Source organism: Pleurodeles waltl, chromosome 6 (assembly GCF_031143425.1).
Source record: "Pleurodeles waltl isolate 20211129_DDA chromosome 6, aPleWal1.hap1.20221129, whole genome shotgun sequence".
In the NCBI taxonomy this organism is placed as follows: domain Eukaryota; kingdom Metazoa; phylum Chordata; class Amphibia; order Caudata; family Salamandridae; genus Pleurodeles; species Pleurodeles waltl.
The window spans coordinates 1,638,395,437-1,638,407,817 of NC_090445.1; the positions used below are offsets into that span (position 1 = coordinate 1,638,395,437).

A 12,381-nucleotide genomic window follows, 5' to 3' on the forward strand; every position below is an offset into this window, starting at 1 on the left:
GGTGGCTGCTTGACCTGTAAAGTGGGACAATGGGATGTGAGGTAACTGCGCTGGCGTTGTACACCGTTGCAGTAGGCGGTCGAAGACCGCGGTGCAATTCTGCATTGGTTAACATTGGAGCCTATGGGTCCCAGGAGCCAATGACGATGTACGCCGGCGGTGACGGTACGCACTGCCGCGGACGTGACCGCCATTTTCTATCTGTTGAATCACTCGATACCTGATCTTCGACAGGAGAGGACCTACACTGCAAGTGCTGCTGTGACCTCGGTCTGGAAGAGACAATGGCTCGAGTGTCTGGGGAAAGAGCCCCTGCCTCCACATCGGAGGAGTTGGAGAAACTCGTGGATGGGGTCCTCACCCAGTACACGCTACTTTACGGTCCTCCAGACAAACAGGTAAGTACACTGGGAGCATGCTGTATGGGCTATGCCTGTGTGGAGAGGGGTGGATGTAGGAAGGAGGGGGGGGGGGAGTGCGGCGTGCATGAAACGACGGTGAGTGCATGTGCCACATGCCAAGGGTAGGGATGGGGGCCAATGACTGTGACGGTGCAGTTGGTAATAAGTTTCTATTCCCCCTGTACAAATCATGTAGGTCAGCGCCCACCAGAAAAAAGATATTTGGCGTGCCATCGCCAAGGGCGTCCGGACCCTGGGGGTCTACCACAGACGGAGCACCCACTGCCGTAAAAGATGCGAGGACATTCGTCGCTGGAGCAAGAAGACGGCGGAGGCTCAGCTGGGGATGGCCTCCCAACATGGGAGGGGTGCCCGTCGCACCATGACCCCCCTGATGTTCAGGATCCTGGCGGTGGCGTACCCGGAGTTGGATGGGCGCTTGAGGGCATCACAGCAGCCACAAGGGGGTGAGTACACTCTCATCCTGCTGATTTTGCGCGCAGTGGAGGGGTCTGGGTGGGGGAGGTGGGCTGTGGGTTTCCCTAGGCCAGGGCGATTTTAGTAGGCAAGGTCCCTCCGTAAGGCAGGCCATGTGGCACCCCACCCCTCCTCTGTAGAGTTCCAGGTACACCTAGTCATGCCCCTGTGTCATCCATGTGTGCAGATGTCGTCCATAGCCTAGTAGGCCATTTCCCAGGAATTGAACAGTGGAGCCCAAGAGCGCGGCGTAGTGCAGGGGGCTTCTGTGTCTGTCGTGTCCGCCAACGGTAGCGGTAATGCATGCCCTCAACATGTCTTTCTTCTGTCGTTCCCCCCCCCCCCCCCCCCCTTTATGTGGTCTCCCTGTTCTTGTGTGCATTAGCATCACCAGGCGGAGGAGCAGTGGCACCGGAGCAGGAGGGAGCTGCATCCCACATGGCCCTGGAGGGCGAAACTACAGACTCGGAGTTCACCAGTGGAACGGAAGGCGAGAGGAGCTCCACAGCGGGGACAGGAGCTGAGACCAGCGACAAGGATTCGTCCTCTGATGGGAGCTCCCTTGTGGTGGCAGCAACATCTGTGCCCCCTCATCTACAGGTACAGCCGCCACCCCCACCCCCCCCCCCCCCCCCAACCAGCACCGGCCTCCCAGCAGCCCCTCAGCCTTTGACCTGTGCCCGCTCACCCAGGAGGGTGGGCATCACCTTCGCCCCAGGCACCTCAGGCCCTGCCCCAGTCACACCTGCTGCCCTCAGTGAGGAAGCCATTGACCTCCTCAGGTCCCTCACTGTTGGGCAGTCTACCATTTTGAATGCCATCCAGGGTGTAGAAAGGCAGTTGCAACAAACTAATGCATTCCTGGAGGGCATTCATTCTGGTCAGGCGGCCCTTCAGCGAGCTTTTCAGACTCTGGCCTCTGCACTTATGGCAGCCATTGTCCCCGTCTCTGGCCTCCCCCGCCAACTTCCTCCTCCCAGACCCAACCCCTGTACCCCAGCCTATCCCTAGCACACATACAGACCAGCATGCACACCGTCAACACACAAGGGTAGCTCTGGCAAACATAAGCACCACGCATCCCACAGGCACTCACGCAAGCATCGCACACATGCAGACACACCAACATCCACTGCCTCCACTGTGTCCCCCTTCTCCTCGTCTCCCTCCTCCCTCCCAGTCTCGTCTCTACTCACACCTGCATGCACTACATCTACAGCCACTACTGCCATCACCAGCACACCCACCACCACACCCCGCTCACGTGCAGTCACCACTCCCACTACCATTCACACGTCCCCTGTGTCCTCTCCCAGTGTGTCTGTGACGCCACCTCCCAAGATACACAAACGCAGGCACACACCCACCCAACAGCCATCCACCTCATGACAGCCTCCAGCGCATGCACCTTCACCCAAAATCAGCAAACGAACACCTCCTACAACCACAACCTCTTCCTCCACTCCCAAACCCCCCCGCGCTACCCGTCCCAATGTCTCCAAAAAACTTTTCCTGTCCAACCTTGACCTCTTTCCCACACCTCCTCCACCCTGTCCGTATCCTAGGTCACGAACTAGCACCTCAGCCACAACATCTCCGGGACCAGTGATGCTTGTAGTCACCGGAATCTGGAGTGCACTGGCCACCAGGGCAGCCAGTGTGGCACGGAGCCACAGCACAGACAGTCCCCCACCTGTGAAGCATCAGAAGTTGGCCAGTGCCCGGCGGGAGAGGGGGAAGACTCCAGCCACCAAAGCTGCTCCCAGGAGTCCCTGTGGGAGTGTGGAGTCAGCTACGACACCTTCCAAGGTGGGGAAGGGCCACAAGAAAGCAGGAAAGTCTGGGAAGAGCAGCATGGCGGAGGCGCCGCCCAGGAGGCCACAGCCATCATCCCCGCTGCCCAGGAGACCACAGCCATCATCCCCGCTGGGCTAGAGAGGACCGCCAGCACAAGCCCCGCTGGGACAGAGAGGACCGCCAGCAACTGAGTCATTGCAAAGGAGCCCGCCGCCTCAAGCACCGCTGAACAGGGCACCGCCGTCTCAAGCACCATTGAACAGGGCACCGCCGTCTCAAGCACCATTGAACAGGGCACCGCCGTCTCAAGCACCGCTGAACAGGGCACCGCCGCTCCAGGCACCGCTGAACAGGGCACTGCCGCTCCAAGCACCGCTGAACAGGGCACTGCTGCTCCAAGCACCACTGGCCCATGAGCGCCAAGGGCACTGACGCTACTGAGTCCGTCACGGGCAGAATGAAGCACTCTGGGCACAAAGCCCCCTCCAGAACCAGTGGAGAGATACATACACTACCTCTGTCCTTAGCAGGATGAAGCACTCTGGGCACAAAGCCCACTCCAGAACCAGTGGAGACTGTTATCCACTTGAGACTGTGGCGTTGCACTCCCCAGGATTGAACAGTGGGCAAACCACCCACTGTAGAGACTTGAGAGACTGTGGCTTTGCACTCCCCAGGATTTAACAGTGGGCAACCCACCCACCCACTGTGGAGACTTAAGAGACTGTGGCTTTGCACTCCCCAGGATATGGCAGTGGGCAACCCACCCACTGTAGAGACTTGAGAGACTGTGGCTTTGCACTCCCCAGGATATGGCAGTGGGCAACCCACCCACTGTAGAGACTTGAGAGACTGTGGCTTTGCACTCCCCAGGATATGGCAGTGGGCAACCCACCCACTGTAGAGACTTGAGAGACTGTGGCTTTGCACTCCCCAAGATTGAACAGTGGGCATGTGGCCCTCTCGTGGATTTGGCGTTGTGCACTCAACCGGCTGAGGTGCCCCCCCTTTCCCTCCCCCTGAGTTGCTTGTTTTCTTGCTCTCTGATGCCCCTGAAGTGTTCTCTCCGTCATGGTCGGGGATCTTGTGTGGGCCTCGCACATACCGTGTGGGCCCAGTGTTCCACAGACTTAATTGGAGCACTACCTGGACTACCATGCTTGGTGTATATTTTGTTAATGGTGTATATATATTTTTTTGCATACTTGCTTTTAATATATTTCTATGGTTACACTCATTTCCTTTTGTCTTTGCATTCTTCTGGGGGGGCTGCGGGGGGGTAACTATCATGTATAAATATGTATTAGTGTGTGTATTGTAGTGGGTGAGGGTGGGGGTGGGGGTATTGCATGTGTGTGTCTCTGTTTTTTCCCTCCCCCCTCCCCTGTGTCGTAGGTGCAGTACTCACTGTGGTCTTCTTCGCCGGCTTTCGTGCTCCTGGTAGAGGAGCAGGAAGACTATTGCAGGGAGAATTTGGAGTTCCGGCTCCATGGTGTCCTAGTTCCTCGTGGGCTGTGTAGAGATGAGTGTTTTCCCTTCGGAATCCTGTTTCCGCCGTGTTTTTATCCACGGTGAAACCGCCCGGGAAAAGGTGGCGAATTGTTAGGTTGTGATACTGTGGGCGGTACTTTGTCCTCCGCCTGTCTGTTGGCGGTGACCGCTGCGCTGTTTGTTTGTACCGCCGTGGCGGTCGGAGTGTTAAATGGGCGCTTTCCGCCACAGTCGTAATTGCACATTTTTTACAGCCGGCCTGTTGGCGGTCTTACCGCCGCTTTAACACCGACCGCCAGGGTTGTAATGACCACCTTAATGCCTTAAATATGGATCATTTATTTATTAACATATAGGGCCAGAACATACGTACATCAACAGTAACCATAGCATCCTGTCATGCCCCAAAAAACTGAGTGTTAGATCTTTTCAATAAAGACATCTACCTCATTGGTGGTAGGGTTCATGGACCTAAGATGCTGTAGAAGATGTTTTGCTATAAGATTCGTGGTGCCACATTTAAGAGGGTAAGGTCTGTGATAGACATTGAGGTGTAGGCTGAGGAGAGCCACATGTGCAGGGTGGGGTTATTGGGGTTACGTTGTGTGCACTTAAAGCTCAAGAGCTTGCTTACAAGTACCACGTAACACCAATAACAGACAGCTTAATGGTTATTTTAATATTGAATTTCCTAATGCCTAAACTATTTTTGTAATTCAAATTTTAAAGACTAATTATTTTCATTAGTCCCTTTGTTCAGAATAAATAATGTTAGGAGTGGCTACTCTGAGCTGGTCAGCAACAGTAGAGAGGGATTAGGCTATAGCTTTTGTGAAATGAGGTTGCAGCATGCAAAATAAAGTAAACTGGAGAGCTGGCTCAGGCTGCTCTTTTGTCCAGCTTCTTTCTTGGTCTTACACATTGATGTTTCTATGCAGTTGGTTTACCCGGAAGGCACTTTTATATGCAGTTTATACAGCTACATTGGGTGCTTCCCCAGTAGGTCTACATAGAGGGTTTATACAGGCCTGCGATAGATTTAACACTATAAAATTAAATTGAAGCTTTCAAACATAAAGTTTGTTTTTAGTAATCGACATTGTAGAAATGGAAATGATTCCAGGTAAAAGCAGTGTGTGTATATTTTGATGTTTATGTTGTTGTGATATGTACTCTACTGGCACCTGGTCTCTGTAAATCTACAGAGTGGATGATCTTTACGGCCAGAAAGGTTGAAATCACAAAGTTGTATTCCACATGTAGAGCATATACTTTCTTCAAATGACCGTCTTGTATTTGGCAGTTGCTTTATGATAAGTTTTCAGAAATTGCAGTTGAATGCTTTGTTTTGCAGCTAATGTCCTGACGTACGCTGAGAAAGTGCCTTTCTTTGTCTAGACTGCATTGCTAATGATTACAATATGCCACTTTGAATTAAAGTTGTAGTGTGCATGTTTTCTTTTTCCTTTTTAGGTCGAGGGTAAGCGTGTGACCTCTTGTATACTTTTAAGTATACTTCTTCTGTAAGCTTACAGCTATTTCATTTGTTAGTTTCAGTGTCATTTAAAGATCCTTGCTTGCTAGTGATCAGTCATGCCTCTTTGTCCTCTTTCTTCTGTCTGGGAGCAGGGACCAACTACTGTATAATTACGCTTTATTCTGTTTATCAGGTCTGTAGGGGATTTTGTTTTTTACTTTATTTCCTGCTCCTGTCCAGGGAAGCTTCCATTTTCATTTGCAGAGCATTCTTTCTCAGAGTTTAGCTGTAAACTAGGCTATACATCGGGCTGTTATCTTGGTCACTTTTGGTCTTTGTGGGCTTTCTGCACCCTCTCTCAGCTGCCTGGCTCCCGCCCTTCCTTGACTTGGATTTTCTTTACCAAGGGTGCCTGCCTGTAGTCCCCAGGGCGGATGATCGCTTGTAATTGCTTATAGCCTAGGCACCCCCCTCTACCAGGGCTTCGCAATCCTTAGAGATAGTGCCCACTTCTGCTCCAAACTGGCATCCCACTCACTGCTCCTTCAGTGCACCTCAGTTCACACACTCCAAGCCCCTCAGCCATGCCAGACCCAACACACGCTGTCTGTCATAGCACCTCAGTTCTTACAGTTAGTACACACTGCTGTTCCAGTACTGGGACCTCAAGCATAGCTCCATCAGTGCACCTCAGTTCTACCCCTGCGAGGTTACTTCCTTTTCAAAACCGGGACCCTGCTCAAATACAGTTCTATTACAGCAGCTCAGTTCTATTATTCATTCCCATTGCCAAGCCAGTACTGAACCCAAAAGGCCAAAACACAGCGCATCCAGTGCACCTCAAGTCTGACATCCAATGCCATTGTTGATGGGAACCCACCACAGCTTCGCCAGAATCCATCAATTCTTACATTCAGTGCACTTTTCATCTCACTGTTAACACCCACAGCCATTGCTTCTGTGGTTCAGAAACAAAGCCACTCCCATGCTCAGCCCCATTTGCAGCTTCGCTAGGGCACCTCCAGGCTAACACTCAGCAACACTGACACGCCAATACTAGGTTCCACACAGGCTCCATTAACATACCTCACTTCTGACCTTGTGTGCCCGTTAATATTCCAGTACTGCATCCCTAATACAACTCTGTCAGTGCACCTCAGCCCTACCCTGCAATGCCCCATTATTCCAATACCAGGAATTACACAGCACTCTGTTTCTAATTCCCCACCACTGCCTTTCTGTTATTCCAGCACTGGGCCAGAACACTGCTCTGTCTATACCCCCAATCCTGATCTGAGGCGACCCAATATGGCTGTATTGGGGTTCATATACAATTCTGCTAATGCATCTTCTCCTGTTCTGCAGTGCCCCCTGCTGTTCCACACACTGACTTCTGTTTGAGGACGTAAGGGAGCCAATTAAATCTATTCTTAGCTGCCATCTTGTTTTGCTTCACTATGGACCGAGATGAAACACTCATGCACTGACAAAAAATCTTTGGAATCCAACTCTCTGTACGATAAATACATTTATTAAACCACTCTCCAAGGTTCGTGGAGGAAGATTAGCATGCTGAAAGCACACTTTTAAAAATGGTCACAGCAATTAAATAAAAACATGTACAAATGATTCTCCACTGTAATATAGACAGCAAATATATATATATGTGTGTGTGTGTGTGTGTGTATATATATATATATATATATATATATATATATATATATATATATATATGTATATATGTATATATGCCACAGTGCAAAGCAGATAACAAGAATTAAAAAGTGCATCACCATGAGGTACCAGTAAATCTGCGTCATCTCCCTCCTTATCAGCAACACACCGCACGATGCCAGAATCGATCGTGGAGCGAGAGATCAATTATCCTCATGCGAAGGATGAGACACCTCAGTGTCCTGAGCATGTCTGAGATCTGAGTCACTCCCCAGTCCATCTAGTCTCAGCCTCTTATATACTTTAAACAAACCAGAGAGAATTCTAGAAACCCCCTCCCACTCCGTAAGTTTATTATTAAAAAATGCCGGCTACTTCAAGTCAGTTTCCCGCCGTAACATAAACATCATCCTAGCACATTCTTATCAGCCTAAGCCCTTGTTGAAAAAGAACACGCAGACACGCAGAATAAAAACATGAGGAAAAAACACATTGTACAACATGGGCATGGAAAAAAACTTGTAGCTTTTAACGTGGCGGGCGCTAATGCTAAAATAAAATCAATAGGCAAAAATGAAGTTGGTGGTCACTAATGTGACGGTGTGCTGCTAGGCTAAGTGCAATGTGGAGTCAGTGGTCAAAACACAAATATCATTACACATCTTTATTTGGAAGGGTCTGTTTCACCTATCTAAATCTGTTCTTTGCTTTACTTTGTTTACTCTCAATGTTCTCTTTCTCCCCCACGTTTCTCTTTCCAGCTCTTAAAATCCACACGTTAATAGTTTCGCTCTTTCTTTCAACTGTTTATTTCTACTCCTGTCCCTTTTTTTAAAATTTATTTACCTCTCCTACCTCCTCTTTCAAACTCGCAAAAACTTGGATATTTCTTTCCTTGTTTCGTTCCTCTCTTTTTTCATCAGGAGTTCATACTTTCGCTATTTTTTCTCTTCCCTTCATTCTTTCTTTGTCTTTTTTTATTTTCTCTTTCCTTTGACTCAATATGCGTCCTTCACTTTTTTTTTTTTTTTTAGATTTGTCTTCCTTCCTTTCTCTGGTGTTTTTCTTATCTTTATCTGTCTATTCACGTTTTACTATAAATCCCTTTTTCCCATCTGTATGTGAAAGCCTCAAGTTACTTGTCGGGACCCGAAGTGTCAGTGGTTTTCCCATTCTGTGGAAAATGTCAGTACGTACATGCCCTTGTCCTTTCTCTGCTTGTTTCTCTCATCATCTCTATTTTTTTCTCTAACTGTTCATTTTTCTCTTTCTTTTCACACTTCTTTCATTATTTTTCCCTCTTTATCTTTCGTTCGCTAGCTTCATTCCCTTTTTTGTTTTGTCTCGCACATTTGCTCTATTTCTTCTTAGTTGTGTTTTCATTTTTTTTTCTTTCTTTCCCTTCTTTCTTTTATTTCTTTGTGACCCCCTTCTCTTTCTTCCTTTTGTCTGTTGTATTCCCTTTGCGTCTCTTCTTCTGCCCTAGCTGCTTTCTCTCCTGATTCCTAGTTATCAGTGGAGGAACAGGTGCAGTGGCTCTGGGGCCCCAGAGACCTACGGACTTCACTCAACTCTAATTAATGCTCTAGTTTCCTACCGAAATTCCAGTCAACCATTTTCCTTCCTTACTCCAGGGCCCGTGACACCATTCCTATGCAACTTATCTTCTCCATCTTTACTCCCGACTCCCTCTTTCCTTTCATCCTCCAATCCGTCCCTAATTATATTTGTCATGGTGTTTTGAGCATTACCCTCCAATGCCAAAGTGTATTTCTGCTAAAGGTTTATATGATAATTGTACATGTTTTAAAACGGAGGAAGAAGGTTAATGGTAGTGCTTTAGTTAAATGCCGGGCCACTGGAATTATATGGCAAGAAAAAATGAAATTATGAGGCACAGTTGACCAATTTATGTGGCAAGAAAAGTCCAGTTATGAATTTACAATGCCTGTAGCTCTAACTCAAGAAAATGTGAGACCTATTGCATTTTAAATGCTTCTTTAGTGTATTTGCACACTGGTGTTTGCAGGTGGTCAGCAATCATCCATTTATCCTGTGCACTCTGATGCCTCCGCACACTCTAAAAGCCCCCCTGTTTTGAGTATGTGTTTAGTTTTCACCTGGTTTGTCAAAGTTTCCTTTTTTCCCATTACCTTTCTGAAATATGATGTGGTTTTCATACTCACACTGTATGACAGCCCTTTCTCTCATGAAATTAAAGTGTGAGTTTCATGAAGTACTCTAGCCTCATAAACACACACCAACTTTGAGAAATACGAAGTGCTAATGCCAACCTTATATAGCAGTTTTAGCTCTATGTTTGGAAGTCAAGGTAGAATGAAAAAAGCTCTAGTTGGCAAGTGTGGGGTTTATTTAAATGAGCACATCTCGCCATCCATTGGTTAGGGGTTGGAGAAAGACATTCATGACCTTGAGAGCAAATCATCACATTTGGATGAATAGCTTCAAGGACACAGATTGTGTGTTTTAAAGACCAGTTTAAATATGTCCTTAATTTTAAAGCTTCTGGGTTATTTCTTCCAGCGCTACATACTTGGAGTATGTTCAATAGAATCTGAATCAGATAACAAATACACTTTTGTAAAGCTCTCATTTGCAGAAAATACGACCATCTCTCAATGGACAGACTTTCAATAGGAACACTTTTATATTTAAATAAAGATTGTGGTAAGGATTGATGTTTTCTGCAGGCAAACAATCTAATGGGTATTGTCAATTTTAGCAATTTGAGTACATTATATGCCAAGATAAAACAGCTTTAGGGAATACAAACATATTGAAAATATAGTGAAAGACAGGCCGAACCCAGAAATAGCAGACCTGATGAAACCCAGGTGGCTTGTTACTGAAAAATGTTGGTGCATCCATGCTTCTTGCTGCCAAACATCATTACTTTGTTGAATAATAATCCAAAGTTAAATGTATAGTTTTGAAATGATCCAGGGCTAATATTTTGTTGACTGAGTATTGCTGCTGAAATCCAGGTTGATACTGATGCTCATAAAAGTTAGCTTTGTTGCCTAAATTACAACTCTGGCGTAGCTCCACAAGGACTGCTTTCCCAACCATGGGTGACACGTATGAACTTGGTTCAATGTACTAACGCTGAATGTGAAAGACAGATTATTTTAGCCCCGCAGAACCAGTACATCGGTGAAGTGTTTTAATTGCCTTTGTGTTACTAACAATCCCTGAACCGAAATCTGGGGCACCATGGTATCAGAAACAAACGACGTTTACTCTATACAATATCACACATGCAAATAGTTCTAAGAATAATGGACACTTTTGAATTAAAAGAATTTGTTGCAACAGGGTGAACCTGTTTGTCAGTAAATCTAAACTAACCACACATGATATCATAAAAACACAAAATTGGCATGTTGTGAACAACCAGAATTAAATGGACATTACTAACATACTTAATATATCATTTAAAACCTAACACCCTAAAGCCTACTTCTATGTGCTAAATTAGGGGAGCATAGAAAGTAGAACCTGCAATGTAGACTTTTTTTTTTAGGGAAAAGGAACACACTTCATACCTTGGTGACAGCAAAGGCTGTGTGACTACCACTAACGTAAGTAAATACTGCAATTAAAGTGTTCAGATACTGGATGTCTCACACTTTGATATTGAGGTCCCAAACATTGAAGCAATTTTCCAATTTAAATCTGTTGCTTTAAAAATCCCACAGCTTTTAGAAAAGCAATAAACATATTCCTGATTTGTTGATTCTTCCTTCTGGTGATTTCAGGGTTATTGTTCAGCTCCCAGTTTTGTTACTTCCTTTATTGTCTATATTCGTTTTAACGCAAAGATGCCTTTCAGGGTGAATGTTGCACTGTATAAATAATTAATCAAATTGTTTGAGTGAGCAGTCCCTATTGGTGGGATAGAAGAAAAGTATTTCGAGTTTGATTGTGACATCACAGCCATATTATTTACTGTGTCCAAGGGAATGATGTGAACCATAGTGATGCATGCACCCAGTTAGCGAGAGCTACTCACCTGCAGTTCCAGGACCTGGTAAATTGGGACACGTACAGGCATTTTGATGTGTTTTGTTAGGCCACTTCTTTGGACCGGAGACTGTAGAAAATGTGTTTTTTGTTTTTCTGTAGAGATACGATAACCATAAGAGTGAGAAGATTCTTCCGATCAGCCTCGAGCCCTCATCCAGTACTGAACCAACGCAGTCTAATTTAAGGTAACCTATCCTGACAAAAATGTGCAAAATGAGGTATCAATATAAAGAGATGCTGATGAATGATTTTTTTTTCACACAACATCTTTCAATAATTTAATTATTAATTCATGAGACCTGCTACCTACAGTAGTGCTACTCATGTACTACAAAATGCTGTTCAGTAACCTTCATGTGGTGGTCTCCACCTCTCACCTCTCATATCTTATCTATGCAGAGATCTCTGCACACTTACGCCTACATTTTAGTAAATGTGGGTGGGGCAGTGGTTGGCAAATGGGAAATACATACTACTAAATGGGAGGGGTTTAGGCAGGAGTAAGGGCAGATTAAGGGAAGCGTAGGGAGGGGGAAGCCTGGGCATAAAAGAACAATCCCATTCCTATTCACAAACTATACTTCTAAAGTTAATAGAGTCAAAAAAGACAAAAAACACTAATGAATGTGCTGCTGCTCAGACCTGGAATAATTCCAGCACCTTAAATGGCTAACCACTGCCACTGCAATGCCCTCCCATTAAAAAAAAAAAAAAAAAATAATAGTGGTAAAGACTTAAATTAACACCCCATAGGAAGTATTGTTAAAGTAAATTAATTTAATGTGTCTTCTTACAAATATATATGTAGATGTAATTAAATGTTAAATTATATCAAATTAAAACATTTCTTTATTTATAAATATTTAATAACCTTTTTAATTTAAAAAATAAGTGTAACTTAAGAATTATGTTAATTTAATTTCATACATAACTTTATTCATGTGTAATCCATAAAAAAAAAAACATTTTATTTTAGGTCGGATTTCTTTGTAAATACTTTTCATATATGTACATTAA

At 45.6% G+C, this 12,381-nt stretch overlaps 1 protein-coding gene across 1 annotated transcript in view; it reads left to right on the forward strand.

Annotated features, from left to right (window-relative positions):
• The window catches only part of RBM18 (RNA binding motif protein 18), a 174,770-nt gene that overhangs the window by 104,099 nt on the left and 58,290 nt on the right, over positions 1–12,381 (forward strand). The window contains exon 5 of the mRNA XM_069241533.1: positions 11,464–11,549. Within this exon, the coding sequence (XP_069097634.1) occupies positions 11,464–11,549 (86 nt within the window). The remainder of the gene's footprint in view (positions 1–11,463; positions 11,550–12,381) is intronic.